Genomic DNA, 16094 nt, shown 5'->3' with positions numbered 1-16094 from the left:
TAATATTTATGGTTCCTATTCAGTTATCCCTTCTTTTGTTCAATATTTATAGAAATTGTATCAGTTGTAATCATATAGTGGCAAATGATCCTTGCCTTTAGGGTGCTTAGGATCTAGTGAAATAGGCATTCATTCATTTATTAAAGTGTTTATCATGTGCCCATATGTTCTGGGGATACACTTAAGAAAGAGCACAGGTCACTCAAGAAATGGAATTAGATTCAAGTGGATGGAAGGGGACTTCCCATGGTGGTCCAGTGGTTAGGACTCCATGCTTCCACTGCAGGGGGTGTGGGTTCAATCCCTGGTGGAGGAGCTAAGGTCCTATTCACTGTTTAGTGCAGCCCCCCCCCCCCAAAATATATATATAATAAAAATAAATATAGTGGGTGGAAGGCAGAGCAAAAGCAAAGGCCTTGAGGCACCTGTGAACATGGCTACAGTCCAGTTAGTGGACTAAACCCGTCCCTAAACCCTTCCAATATACAAACGCTAGAGGTGTCACTAGATTTGTGTACTTCAGTTTAATATATGTGTTACAGAAAAATCATACGTGACCCGATTAATTTTTTCCAGGTTTTTTTTTTAAAGGAATAGTGGCGTTTTCTCTTCAATGAAAGCAGGGGAGAAAACTTTCAAACAACCCACTTGTAATTCTCCGCTTTTTAACTTCTGTCTCGCGTCTGGGAACTCCTCCTAGGTCCTTGAAGCTAGGCAGTGAAGTAAAAGAAGCGACTACAGCCTCCGGACTACAACTCCCAGGAGATATTGTGACCACATCCTCTGCGCAAGCTCGACCTCTGTGACTGCATAGGGCACCGAGCCGAGGAGGAGGAGGCTTGGTCCTAAGCCGTGGGCCGTGGGCGGGGCTATAGGCGTGGTCATAAGGGGGGCGGTGCTGCCGGCGCGGCCCGGAACACGCTAGTGGAGCGGAAGATGGCGGCGGCAGCGGTGGCTGCAGCCGGGACCCTAGTCGGGCTGAGGCGGAGGAGCCGCCGGTTCTGACCTCGCTCTGGCTCCAGTGCGCGCGGCGGAGCGTGTGCAAGGCCCCGCGCGTCAGGCAAGGGCGGCGGCGGTAACTGCGCGCCGCCTTGAGGAGCGTCCCGGCGGCGGCTCGGCTGCGGCTGAGGAGAGAGCCGGCTCCGGGCCTCCGCGTCCTCCTGTTCCCCGGGCCCCCCGCCTCCTCGGGGGGGCGGCGGCGGCGATGTTCTCGGTCCTCTCGTACGGGCGACTGGTGGCCCGCGCCGTGCTCGGCGGCCTCTCGCAGACTGACCCCAGGGCCGGAGGCGGTGGCGGCGGCGGTGGCGGTGACTACGGGCTAGTGACGGCCGGCTGCGGCTTCGGCAAGGACTTCCGTAAGGGCCTCCTCAAGAAGGGCGCTTGCTATGGGGACGACGCGTGCTTCGTAGCCCGGCACCGCTCAGCAGACGTGCTCGGTGAGTGCTCGGCCGGGTCCCCTCTCCCCAGCCCCGGATCCGCCTCCTGGGGACTCCCCTGCTCGGGGCTTTTCTAGCTCCTCCAGGCGGTAAGAGGAGCCAGTGAGCCAGTAGTAGTTCATTTGTACGGAGCGCTTACTAGGTGCCAGGCGCCGTGCCAAGCGCTTGAAGGTGCGTTTTCCACTTGATCAACCCCATTTTAGAGATGAGGAAACTGAGGTGCTGAGCGGTGGAGCCACATGCTCAAGGTCACACACCCTGAGAATGTGACCAGTTTGTCCGAGTCCGGAACCGCACTGTTAGTCACTTGTCAGTGCCAGCCCCAGACGACCTCGTCCCCTTCCCCGGCGACACCTGCAGGCTCCGAACCTCGCTCATTCCCTCGCTCCCTTCCTCCTCCCTCTGCGTCCCCTGGGGATCCCTGCTTCTTCGAGCTCCTGACGCCTCGGCCCGGCTATGGGTTGCGGGCTCCCGAGCAGACTGGCTGTCGTAAGCCCCACACAGCTCAGCCGCATTCTTTCGTCGCCTCGATCCAAGACCAGATCTCTATCCTTGTCGGAGTCTCGCAATAGAGGCCGCTGGCCTGGTAAAAAATCACTCGCAGTGCATTCTTCCAACTGATCTTGGCCACTTGAGGTCACTTAGGGTGGAAGAGAGTCTCCTTGACCCAAAATAGAATGGTCAAACCCTCTTCTCCACTGCGGCCAAGAAAGCCTTGAGAATTGGTTAAAGCCATTTCAGGCCACAGGTGCTTCGGAGGGCCTAGTCCAGTTATATCTTAGGGTTTGGGAGTCTAGAGTTAGAACTTGCAGAAATGGCTAAATAGAATTCAGAAGCGATCAGAAACTTTATCATCATGCATGTCTTTGGAGGCAGTGTGTATGCCATAGACTCCTATGCCATTTAGATCTCTCTTAATAAATAGAGCACTTCCTGTGAAATTGAAGGACACGTTGTCATTGAACTCAAGTTCAAATGTCGCTTTGTTTTCACTTCTCAGGTGAGATTGAGCATTTTGACTACTTTAAATTGCATATACTGAGCCAAAGCTTGACATTGGAACACAAGGTCCTGTAATTTTATGATGATAATTACTTTTTAACTTGGTCTCAGAATAAGTCTATTATCTTTGCTTTTACTCATGTACTGTGTATGAAGATAGCACTAGAAAAGTTGTTTTCAGTTTAATTTATGAAAGACTCCATTAGGTAGGTTGAAAAAATCATTTAGTGTTTAGGCAAAGACTCCTTAGAAGGGAACTTGCAAGTTTAAAAAAAATTATTATTAGATTATAGTCGATGTACAATGTTCTGTTAGTTTCTGCTGTACAAAAGTGAATCAGATACACAAATACATATATCCACTGGTTTTTAGATTCTTTTCCCATATAGGTCATTACAGAGTACTGAGTAGAGTTCCCTGGGGGAACTTGAAAATTGAAGTCATACAAATCCACTCTAAAGTCACCCTGACTAAAGGTTTATTTCTTTATTTAATTTATTTTTGACTGTACTGGGTTTTCCTTGCTTCACTCAGGCTTTCTCTAGTTGCCGCAGGCAGGGGCTTCTCTTGTTGAGCATGTACTCTGGGCATACTGGCTTCAGTAGTTGAGGCACATGGGCTTGGTAGTTGTGATGCAGAGGCTTAGTTGCTCTGTGGCATGTGGGATCTTCCTGAACGAAGGACTGAGCCCATGTCTTCTGCATTGGCAGGCAGATTCTTAACCACTGGACCACCGTGTGTTTTCATTACAATCGAGGCACTTCACAGTTAAAAGCTTGTGACCTGTTCTGCTTTTTCAAGTTGCAGCTGCTGCTGCTAAGTCACTTCAGTCGTGTCCGACTCTGTGTGACCCCATAGACGGCAGCCCACCAGGCTCCCCTGTCCCTGGGATTCTCCAGGTAAAAACACTGGAGTGGGTTGCCATTTCCTTCCCCAATGCATGAAAGTGAAAAGTGAAAGGGAAGTCTCTCAGTAGTGTCTGACTCTTGGCGACCCCATGGACTGCAGCCTACCGGGCTCCTCCGCCCATGGGATTTTCCAGGCAAGAGTACTGGAGTGGGGTGTTCAAGTTGCTGGTGTAGTGCAATAGGATAGAGGATATTGAGCCACTAAGGTTCCCCCTTAAAAATCTGCATGTGCTGGCTTATGTGAAAGATCTGTGATTTGATTAATGATTCAGGGGATAGTTTAATGTGTCAGATGCCTATGCTGAAATTTGACTTGAAGTTTTTTGAAGGCTACCATCTTAATGGAGTGGGGTATTCATAAGGATATGTGAAACTTTGGTCAAACCCATTTTGAAAAATGTATAAACATACCATCCTGGCAGAAACCCAGCCTGGTTTGGTCCTCAGCTTTACCACTCTGTGATCTGTGGTTTTGGGCAAGAGCCACTCAGCTCATACCTGATCCTCAAAAACTTCTATCATATATTTTCTTTTTGTTTTGAAAAGATAGCACTCTTTGTTATTTTTCATCTCAAATAGTGGACATTACTTCCCATTCTATTCACATGGTCACCTTCAGTAGATACGTTGTTTTATATCTGGCGCTGAAACCAGTGGTTCTTAACTTTGCTTGGTTCACTGCAAAGGCTTTCTCCCTCCAGAAATGTGCATAGAGACAGAATTTTGCATAGGCCTTTGGGGACTTCAGAGACCCCATGAAGTACATAGAATCCACCTATGGGTCACCTAGAGGTCCATCTAGAGGTCCTTGGGTGGTGCCAGATTAAGAACTACAGCTCTGTAGCCCCTCTTGAAAGGAATGTTCCTAGACTTAACCAGACAAATGATGGCTTATGTGAACTAGGGATGGTCTTTGGCCGTATTTGACAAAGAGCTGTTTTGAGAGAGAATTGTATGCAAATCAGGGAATACAGGTTCTCTAGGACTGCCCTGTGTTGGACGAGTTCTTCCAGAAAGCCATCTTGAGAGCCACCTGATACAGCTTCTGAGTTGGCCTCATTTGATCTTTGGTTTCCACAAACCAATTCATATGATGGTGACTTCTCTATTTTAGTGACACCATCCCATTATAGGCAGATCTGGTTAGCTCTTGCTGTGGAAGACGTAATGAGTCTCAGTGAGTTTTTAATACTGCTTTTTACTCTGGAAGTTGGAGTTGTAAGCTGAATTGCATCAAAGACTATGTTGAGGGCGTTCCCTGGTGGCCTAGTGGTTAGGACTCGGTGCTTTCACTGCTGAGGCCCAGGTTTGATGGCGGCTGAGTCAGTAAAGAATCTGCCTGCAGTGTGGGAGACATGGGTTTGATCCCTGGGTTGGGAAGATCCCCTGGAGAAGAAAATGGCAACCCACTTCAGTATTCTTGCCTGGAGAATTCCATGGACAGAGGAGCCTGGAGGGCTACAGTCCATGGGGTCCCAAAGAGTCAGACATGACTGAGCGACTAACACACACACCACAAGGGAACTGAGATCCCACAAGCTACATGGAGCAGCCAAAAAAAAAGAGGCTGTGTTGAATAATGTTACGTTGAACCCCAGTGCTTTGAACCTTCTAGTTCTATAGATAATTAGTTTTCTTTGGGTTGACACTATTTATTGCTAAGTTATCTGTGCAACTCACTGTGGTCATCTAGGACTGTTTGGAATGAAAGCTGTTTATTTCTTTTTGTATTAGAAAGACAAAGCAGTTTTATTTCTGTAATTTAGAATTGATCTGTCCTGTTGGTCATGCAGTGACTAAAAGTACTTGCTGCTTTACAACATTTTTGTAGAGTCCCACTGGATTTCTTTTAGGAAAAACCAACTATGGTGGGTGTGGTGAGACATAGGAACCACTCCTATCCCCTGGAAAGTTGGCAGAGGTGCTTTCTCTTGATTAGGTCCAACAGGAGTAAACCAGTACCGGCAGGAGCTGTGTGCACTTTTCTTTTTCCTTCTTCCCTGTGACTAATAGTGGGTTCTCTTGTTACTCTATGCGGTGTGGTTGCCTAAGTACATAAAAATATGGGAGCTGCCTAGTGTGTAATTGCTGGGCCTCTCACAGCCCTAAGCTACTTAACAATAGAATCAAAGACTGTTGAGGGTTGTGAGATTTAGAAACCTTGGAATCCAATTCTTTCATTTTACTGAAGAGAAGACAGAAGTCTGCAGAGGGTCAAATGACTTTACCAAGGTTACTCCATTAGGAGTAACCCCACAAGGTTACTTTGCCAAGGTTAATGGCAGAATTAGACTAGCACCAAGATTCCCTGTTCCAGTCCTCTTTCTGTTACACCACTGGTTAAGTGTTCTTGACAAGATAGGTGAGTTCAGAACTGGTCTGTCTTCTGGTACCGTTAAATCATTCTGGTAATGCTTTTCTCACTTAAGGGTGTGTATGTACTCCTTTATTCATTGTGTGACTCATAATTAAAATGTAGCAAAAACTCCTCTGTATACTAAACCACAGTTTATTGAAAAAAAGATAGCATGGTGTAGGCCATCTAAGTTCTGGCTTTGAGTTGTATTGAGTTGTAAAGTTCAGTTAAGTTCAGTTGCTCAGTTGTGTCTGACTCTTTGCGACCCCATGAATCGCAGCACACCAGGCCTCCCCGTCCATCACCAATTCCCGGAGTTCACTCAGACTCACGTCCATCGAGTCAGTGATGTCATCCAGCCATCTCATTCTCTGTCATCCCCTTCTCCTGCCCCCAATCCCTTCCAGTATCAGAGTCTTTTCCAATGAGTCAACTCTTCGCATGAGGTGGCCAAAGTACTGGAGTTTCAGCTTTAGCATCATTCCTTCCAAAGAAATCCCAGGGCTGATCTCCTTCAGAAAAGTAATTCTTGTAAAACTGGACGATGTTTATTTAAGCTTGATTAACTTGAAACTTTAAGAGACTTAAATTTAAGAAAGTAGGGAAAATCACTAGACCATTCAGGTATGACCTAAATCAAATCCCTTATGATTATACAGTGGAAGTGAGAAATAGATTTAAGGGACTAGATCTGATAGACAGAGTACCTGATGAACTATGGATGGAGGTTCGTGACATTGTACAGGAGACAGGGATCAGGACCATCCCCATGGAAAAGAAATGCAAAAAACGAAAACGGCTGTCTGAGGAGGCCTTACAAATAGCTGTGAAAAGAAGAGAAGCAAAAAACAAAGGAGAAAAGGAAAGATATAAACATTTGAATGCAGAGTTCCAAAGAATAGCAAGGAGAGATAAGAAAGCCTTCCTCAGCAATCAGTGCAAAGAAATAGAGGAAAACAACAGAATGGGAAAGACTAGAGATCTCTTCAAGAATATTAGAAATACCAAGGGAACATTTCATGCAAAGATGGGCTAGATAAAGGACAGAAATGGTATGGACCTAGCAGAAGCAGAAGATATTAAGAAGAGGTGGCAAGAATACACAGAAGAACTGTACAAAAAAGGTCTTCACGACTCAGATATTATCACGATGGTTTGATCACTCACCTAGAGCCAGACATCCTGGAATGTGAAGTCAAGTGGGCCTTAGAAAGCAGCACTACAAACAAAGCTAGTGGAGGTGATGGAATTCCAGTTGAGCTATTTCAAATCCTGAAAGATGATGCTGTGAAAGTGCTGCACTCAATATGCCAGCAAATTTGGAAAACTCAGCAGCGGCCACAGGACTGGAAAAGGTCAGTTGTCATTCCAATCCCAAAGAAAGGCAATGCCAAAGAATGCTCAAACTACTGCACAATTGCGCTCATCTCACACGCTAGTAAAGTAATGCTCAAAATTCTCCAAGCCAGGCTTCAGCAATATGTGAACCGTGAACTTCCAGATGTTCAAGCTGGTTTTAGGAAAGGCAGAGGAACCAGAGATCAAATTGCCAACATCCGCTGGATCATAGAAAAAGCAAGAGAGTTCCAGAAAAACATCTATTTCTGCTTTATTGACTATGCCAAAGCCTTGACTGTGTGGATCACAACAAACTGTGGAATATTCTGAAAGAGATGGGAATACCAGACCACCTGACCTGCCTCTTGAGAAACCTATATGCAGGTCAGGAAGCAACAGTTAGAACTGGACATGGAACAACAGACTGGTTCCAAATAGGAAAAGGAGTTCGTCAAGGCTGTTTTTGTCACCCTGCTTATTTAACTTCTATGCAGAGTACATGATGAGAAACGCTGGGCTGGAGGAAGCACAAGCTGGAATCAAGATTGCAGGGAGAAATATCAATAACCTCAGATATGCAGATGACACCACCCTTATGGCAGAAAGTGAAGAGGAACTCAAAAGCCTCTTGATGAAAGTGAAAGTGGAGAGTGAAAAAGTTGGCTTAAAGCTCAACATTCAGAAAAGGCTAAGATCATGGCATCTGGTCGCATCACTTCATGGGAAATAGATGGGGAAACAGTGGAAACGGTGGCTGACTTTATTTTTTGGGGGCTCCAAAATCACTGCAGATAGTGATTGCAGCCATGAAATTAAAAGACGCTTGCTCCTTGGAAGGAAAGTTATGACCAACCTAGATAGCATATTAAAAAGCTATTTTAATATTAAAATATATTGTTAAAAGATATTTTAAATCTTTTATTCAATATTAAAAAGATATTACTTTGCCAACAAAGGTCCGTCTAGTCAAGGCTATGGTTTTTCCAGTGGTCACGTATGTATATGAGAGTTGGACTGTAAAGAAAGCTGAGCGCCGAAGAATTGATGCTTTTGAACTGTAGTGCTGGAGAAGACTCTTGAGAGTCCCTTGGACTGCAAGGAGATCCAGCCAGTCCATTCTGAAGGAGATCAGCCCTGGGTGTTCATTGGAAGGACTGATGCTGAGGCTGAAACTCCAGTACTTTGGCCACCTCATGCGAAGAGTTGACTCATTGGAAAAGACCCTGAAGCTGGGAGAGATTGGGAGCAGGAGAAGGGGATGACAGAGGATGAGATGGCTGGATGGCATTACCGACTCGATGCACATGAGTTTGGCTGAACTCCGGGAGTTGGTGATGGACAGGGAGGCCTGGCATGCTGCGATTCATGGGGTTGCAAAGAGTCAGACACGACTGAGTGACTGACTGAACTGAACTTGAAACCTTAAACAGAAATAAAATCTAGCCTCTAGATAAAATTTTGATTGTGACCAGGAATTTGAAATGTTTCTGTGAGTTGTGCCAGTCCTAAAAGTAGTTTGTCTTGGGACTTCTTGGCAGTCCAGTGGTTAGGCCTCCACTCTTCCATGGCACAGGGCACAAAATCTGATACCTGGTCAGGGAACTAGGATCCTGTGAATCACTCAGGATGACCAAAAAAAAAATTATTTTTTTTAAATAAAAAGTAGTTGTCTTAAAGAATGAGGATTACTTGAACAATATAAAGATAAAAGTTTTATTTAGGTAGAATGATATTTTCCAACAGTCATAGTAATTTTGATATACTTGATCAAAAAGTTCTATATCTGAAAGTGAGTTGCCTTTTTAACAAAGTACTAGTCACCTTGGAGGAGTGCTAATTTCAGCCTTTCAAGAAGCCCTCTTTTGAATTTCCCTTATCTAGATTTCAAGCTGTGTCAGGAAACCAGTCTCATCATTTATATAGTCATAATTTTCTGACAGTCAGAATTCAACCTGACCTAACTGTCAACATTCAGCCAACATGACCCTGACTGAATTTTTTTTTTAATATACAGTTCACCTGCCATGACATGCACTGTTTAAAGTGAAAAGTTCAGTAACACAACATTCATAAGGTTGTGCAACCACTGCCACTAACTAGTTCCAGAACATATTCATCACTCTACAAGAAAACCCCTAACGATTAGTCACTTCCCAGCTCCCCTCCCTCGGCCCCTGGCAACAGAAAGTAGATTCTGACACTCTTACAGAAGGGTCTATTTTGGGCATTTCAGGTGAATGAAATCATGTAGTACGTGGTCTTTGGTGTCTTACGTTTTTCACTCAGCATAAAATTTTTAAAATTTACCCATATTGGGATTTCCTGGCAGTCCAGTGGTTAGGACTTTGCCTTCCAATGCAGAAGATGCCAGTTCAGGCCCTGGTCAGGGAGCCAAGATCCCCATGCTTCATGGCCAAAAAAACCCCAAAATGTAAAACAGAAGCAGTACTATAAGATTTACGTACACTGTAGTGTATATTCCTTTTTATGGCCGAATATTCTGATATGGGTATGCCACATTTAAAAAAATCTGTTAATGGACCCTGTGTTGTTTCCACTTTTGGGCTGTTGTGAATACAGCTGCTATGACACATTTATGTATAAGTTTTTTTGTAAACATATTTTCTGTTCTCTTGGGTATATACCAAGAAATGAAATTGCTAGTCATATTACAACTCTGTAACTGTGAGCAATATAGTTGTCTTTATATATCTATTTTATATAGTTCTAATATAATTATTACTAGAGGGGGAATATTTTTTAAATGTCAGCAATCAGATATATATGTTCTGAGATCAATCAGTACTTTAAATATGCTAGATTTCATAATAATCTATTTGCTTTCGAGAGAAAATTGTGGAATGTTAAGGAAGTATGAGAATTGTTGGCTCAGTAAAAGAGCCTTCCAAGACTCGTAAAAACAGCAGGGTTTAAGAAGCTGCAGACGAAAAAATAGCCACTGATTAGTTGGTCTTCGACTCTTCATGGTATTCTCTCATTCTGTAATAGATTACAGGGTTAACGGATAGAGGAATTTTGCTGTTTGTTTCTTAAATCCTGTTCACTGATATTTTTCTCATTTTGCTACATAGGTATATTGTACTTTTCATAAGGTATAAGGCGTATTTTTAAAGTCATTTTCTCATTTGTTACACTGTCTGAGAGAGCTACTTTTCTTTTAGTCAGTCTCTAATCTAGGAATTCTCAAGCTTAGGTTTTAAATTTTCCTAACTTCCAGCTTCTCTCTCAATTTGTTAATAATCTCCTTAAAGGAATCTGGATGAATTTTTTTTTTTTTTTAATAGAGCAAGTAGTTGCATTTTAAATGCATGACTTAATACTTTTTAGAAAATATACTTTTGTTAAAAGGTTTTAAATTGTAGCAGAAGGTAAGAGGTAGATATTAGCTGGCTGTGCTGTGGGTGTTTTGGGGGGAGAGGAGTTGAGGGAACCTGGATTAGAGGAGGCTGTTCCTGAACTTTAGCCCTGCTTTCTGAAACTGGCCAATACATGACCTGAATGGTTGCAACAGTGTCCAAACGGAGTTTGTACTCCTGTGACTCAAGAACCACTACACCAGGTCAGAGTATTTGACCTACAACCATGTCCTTTGAATAAACGCTTATGTCAAGTTCAAACCAAATGTCAAATTCATTTTATAAAGGTCTCTGTGCCTTTTAGAGAGGCCTTAACTGGGACTTTTAAGTCAGAATTTTCAGGAAAATGCTTTGGAAAAGTAAGTTGCCAGTTTGTTCTGTCTAAAGAAGTTTTACTTTTCTGTCAGTTGAAAAATGGTGTGCTTTCTAAGTTTGCCTTTCAAAGCTAGTGTTAACTTTTGGTCTCATTTTAAGAACTGGTTACCCATATCCTAATTTTTGTCATTTGTATTAAATTCAGTTATCTGTCTTGTTTGAGAGTTGTCAAATATTTTTAAAATCTGTTTTCTATCTCTCTGAGATCTAAAAGCATTTGTTTCCTGTTATTAAACCGTTCACACAGTTCATCATAAATCAACGCATTTTTTGCAGAAACTGACACACTGCAGAAGGCATTGGGCTGATAACACACACTTACGCATTTAAACTTGAGTTGACAAGTGGCACCGATCTTCCAGTTTAAAATTTTAAAGATGCTAAACACTTTTGAATGGGATCCCAAACTGGATTTTAGGGGAATGCTGTGGTGGTGGGGGTGGGGCAGTGAAGGAGCAGAAACTTTTCTTTAAAGAGTGAAGATACTTCATTCTGTTTTCTCCTAATTGTTCAATATCTGACACAAAGTATGATTCAACTTACCAGTGCTTTATTCAGTGCTTTAGATTTTACAGTGTATTTTTTTTTTTTTTGCAGAAATCAGCTGCCAGATTTATTAATCTATCTGAAAATAAAAATACAGCCAAACAAAAAGTAGAATAAGAACAGAACTTAAAAAAAAAAAACCCTTTAGATACATTTCCCAAAAGAGTTTATAATGCAATGTTTTGAACACTTCTGTGTTGGAAATATACTTAATGTTGGCCAATTACTTATTTTATTCAGTGAGTTACTACCATAAACAGCAAAATATATAATTTGTCCTTAAATACTATATAATCAATACCAATTCTTCCTTAATTCTTTAAAATAGCTCATAGTCCGATTCTTTTTCACTATCAAACTAGAATTTTTAACAGAATAAAAGAAAATGAGAGAAAAAAGAAAAAGTATTCTCAATATAATTTTCACTTGGATCATATTTTAAAGACCTACTTCAACTTCTCCAAATGTGTCACTTCTCTTTCCAATAAAATTTTTTATGTTTTATCTTATTTAATCTTTTAAACTATGAGATAGTTGCTCTTATCTCTGCTTAATCTGTGTCTGTTTACTCATCTATAAAGTTGACTCATCCGTAAGGTTAGTACAGCTAGTATCAGAGCTGGGACTTGAACCTAAGTTTTCTCTTTTGAATCTAGTGCTTTTAAATAAATGATTTTGTTTTGTGCTTATAAAAAGCAACACATGTTCTCAAAAACACAGTATGAAGTACTTGTAACTTATAACTCAGTTACAGTCAGTGTGGTTTCCTCTAACTTTTGTGTATATACACTTGTATGTATACAAATTAACAAATAAAATCAGGTTACTATATATTCTGCTCTGTAGTGTTATTAATAAGTAATGTAACATGAACATATTTCCATACTAATAATCGTAGGTATATTTTACTGCATATATAGCCCATGAAGTCCTCTATTTTTAGTTATTTAGATTATTTCCAATTTTCTGTTACAAGTAACACTAGAGTAAATATCTCTACATTTGAATATTTCCTTAGGATAAATGCCTTGAAGAGGAGTTCCTGAATCTAAGGCTGTGAACTTTTGAAAGGCTTCTGATTTAAATAGTAGTGTAGGTCCCTCCAAAAAAGTTATACAAATTCATACCTTTCCAGTGGTTATGAAATTACTCTTATTAGTAAGCTTATTGTTGGAACCTCCCTGGTGGTGCAGTGGATGGGAATTTGTCTGCCAGTACAAGGAACACAGGTTCGATCCCTGGTCTAGGAAGATACCATGTGCTGTGGAGCACTAAGCCCCTGCGCCACAGCCACTGAGCTTGAGCTCTAGAGCCCTCAAACTACAATTACCAAGCCCTTGGGTCAAAACTGCTGAAGCCCGAGTGCCTAGAGCCCGTGCTCTGCAACACGAGAAGCCTGTGCACTGCAACTAGAGTAGCCCCCGCTCACAGCGACTAGAGAAAACCGGTGCAAAGCAAAGAAGACCCAGAGCAACAAAAATAAATAAATAAAAATTAAAATGTATATAAGCTTATTGTTGACCTTGAGTCTGTCACATTTAAAAATTTATGAATTTGCTAGGTTCTTAAACAGTTATTTTTGAGGTGAATAAGTTTGTAGCTGGTGAATAGTTCTAGAATTGATTGAATTGTTGGTATGAATCCCACGGACTACAAAATGACTGCAAAAACTTTGCCAGAGACTACAAAAGTGATTTAATACAAAGAGTGCTTTCTGTTTAGCGACTGAGTACTATTTTGACTCAAGCCAGTTCCAACACATTTTTGCACTGATTTTTCTTTTACTCATTTCTTTTTGCTTGTTCCTTCATGGTGAGGGAACTTCTTTCGTTTTGTACTACTGTGACTGTACATTTTGATCTTTCAAGGATGCTGTCTCCAGTAGGTTTCTGACTTATCACAGTAGTCTGTGCTGTCATTTGAGGTAGATGCAAAAGGTTAGCTCTGCTGAATGAAGCAAACAAGGAGTGCTTCTGTTTTGACATCAGTGTTTGGGTAGCAGTTTTGGATTAGAAAATAGATTTAAACTATTTACACAAGAAAACGGTTCATGGCCTCTAGGTTGAATGCTAATTGGCAGTATGGTCATCAGTGTTGCTATGAAATGAGAAAGTATAAACAGATGTCTTTTGCATGTATTGTTTTTAAAAATCCACTTCTTAATTCTTGAGAAGCCACATTCATTTTAGTTTTCTTGTTCATGTACACTGAATTCACTGAACAATTAATGGTCTTTGGTGTGTTTTATGAATAAATTCTACACATATATATTAAATAATTTACAGATTGTCTGAATTCAGTGAAGCTAGTTAATCTATAGCTATCTTTTATTTTATCAGAATTTCAAATTGAAAAATAGTTGGCCTTCATTTTTGTCAGTGGCTTAAAGGAGAAAAAAACTTCCTCAACATTCTAGTCAGGTGGTTAAAACTGAAGTAAAAGGACATGGGACATTGTTTTTCTAAATCATTATTGGAATTCTCTGAAAACATACATGAGGTGGTATACTAATGGGAAAGGATAAATTGAGAAGCCTGCAATGGAATGTTTGCTTCAAAACTAGTTCATACAGTAAATGTAATATTCTTTCCAGGTGGCGCTAGTGATAAAGAACCCACCTGCCATTTCAGGAGACATAAGAGATATGAGTTCTATCCCTGGGTCAGGAAGATACCCTGGAGAAGGACATGGCAGCCCACTCTGGTATTCTTGCCTGGAGAATCCTGTGGACAGAGGAGTCTGGCGGGCTACCATCTATAGGGTTGCAAAGAATTGGACTTGGCTAAAGTGACTTAGTATGTGCCTGTTAACTTTTATTTTATAGAGTTTCTAAAACAGGCTCCCTTGTCTTGCATTGTGACTTCAGTTCAGTTCAGTTGCTCAGTCATGTCTGACTCTTTGCGACCCCATGAACTGCAGCACACCAGGCCTCCCTGTCCATCACCAACTCCTGGAGTCCACCCAAACCCATGTCCATCGAGTCAGTGATGCCATCCAACCATCTCATCCTCTGTCGTCCCCTTCTCCTCCTGCCCTCAGTCTTTCCCAACATTAGGGTCTTTTCAAATGAGTCAGCTCTTCGCATCATGTGTCCAAAGTATTGAAGTTTCCTCTTCAACGTCAGTCCTTCCAATGAACACCCAGGACTGGTCTCCTTTAGGATGGACTGGTTGGATCTCCTTGCAGTCCAAGGGACTCTCAAGAGTCTTCTCCAACACCACAGTTCAGAACCATCAATTCTTTGGTGCTCAGCTTTCTTCACAGTCCAACTCTCACATCCATACATGACCACTGGAAAAACCATAGCCTTGACTAGACGGACCTTTGTTAGCAAAGTAATGTCTCTGCTTTTCAATATGCTATCTAGGTTGGTCATAAGTTTTCTTTCAAGAAGTAAGCATCTTTTTATTTCATGGCTGCAGTCACTATCTGCAGTGATTTTGGAGCCCAGAAAAATAAAGTCAGCCACTGTTTCCCCATCTATTTCCCATGAAGTGATGGGACCGGATGCCATGATCTTCGTTTTCTGAATGTTGAGCTTTAAGCCAACTTTTTCACTCTCCACTTTCACTTTCATCAAGAGGCTTTTGAGTTCCTCTTCACTTTCTGCCATAAGGGTGGTGTCATCTGCATATCTGAGGTTATTGATATTTCTCCCGGCAATCTTGATTCCAGCTTGTGCTTCCTCCAGCCCAGCGTTTCTCATCATGTACTCTGCATAGAAGTTAAATAAGCAGGGTGACAATATACAGCCTTGATGTACTCCTTTTCCTATTTGGAACCAGTCTGTTGTTCCATGTCCAGTTCTAACTGTTGCTTCCTGACCTGCATACAGATTTCTCAAGAGGCAGGTCAGGTGGTCTGGTATTCCCATCTCTCTCACAATTTTCCACAGTGTATTGTGATCCGCACATTGTGACTTAGAATCTTAGAAAAAGGAACTCTGCGGAGAATTTGTCCTCCTGCCCTTTATTTCACAGTTGAGAAAACTAAAGTTTAGAGAAGTTATTTGGTCAGTGTCCTACAGCCAATTAGTGGCAAAGAATGCTGGGAGCTGTGTCATCTGCAAGACTCCTTTTCACGTGTCTTTCCATTCAGGCTCAGTTTAAGGTTCTGTGAGAGGAGGGCACGACACCTTGTGCAGCTGTAGGATGAGGTAATGCGCTCATTTCCTCTCTCTCTTTAAAATTTTCCTTGGAATAAAGTTGATTTACAATGTAGTTCTAGGTGTACAGCAAAGTGTATCACTTTTATATATATACGCACTCTTTCTTCAGATTCTTTTCTCACCCAGGCCGTTACAAAGTATTGAGTAGAGCTCCCTGTGCTATACAGTAAGTTCTTATTAAGTTCTTATTAGTTATCTATTTTAGTAGTGTGTATATGTCAATCCCAGTCTCCCAGTTTATCCCTCTCCCCCACCCCCAGTGGATTAATTCTCTCTTTGAAGTGCTCAGGTGAAAGTTGGTATACAAGAATTTCAATGTTCTAACTTACCAGTACAGTCAACTGAATTCATTGTTTACTGGTTGTTTGCTGTTAGTCCCTGACAGATGCTGTGGAAAAGACCCAAGAACAAAACAGGTTTCGGCTCTGAAGTTTCATAGCCCCTTGGAGAAGTTCACATATGCACATATGAAAGAATGCATACACGTTAGGAGATGTGGAAGCATGGAGTCGGGGTTCCAGAGATCGGTTTTTCAATAAATTGAGCAAAGTGAGGGGATTGGTAAGGCTCTCCAGATTGAGTGATCAG

At 41.9% G+C, this 16094-nt stretch overlaps 1 protein-coding gene across 1 annotated transcript in view; it reads left to right on the top strand.

The window, feature by feature from the left end:
* Positions 1-865: 865 nt before the first annotated feature.
* PPTC7 (protein phosphatase targeting COQ7) overlaps positions 866-16094 on the top strand; it is a 45270-nt gene continuing 30041 nt past the window's right edge. The window contains exon 1 of the mRNA XM_086347697.1: positions 866-1436. Coding sequence (XP_086203823.1) covers positions 1205-1436 — 232 coding nt within the window. The 5' untranslated portion in view covers positions 866-1204. The remainder of the gene's footprint in view (positions 1437-16094) is intronic.

This window comes from Bos grunniens, chromosome 17 (assembly GCF_055505025.1).
Source record: "Bos grunniens cultivar Pamir isolate PY7600 chromosome 17, Bosgru_T2T1.0, whole genome shotgun sequence".
Classification (NCBI taxonomy): domain Eukaryota; kingdom Metazoa; phylum Chordata; class Mammalia; order Artiodactyla; family Bovidae; genus Bos; species Bos grunniens.
The sequence above is the reverse complement of the archived record's forward strand: the minus strand, read 5'-3'. Positions and strand labels throughout refer to the sequence as shown.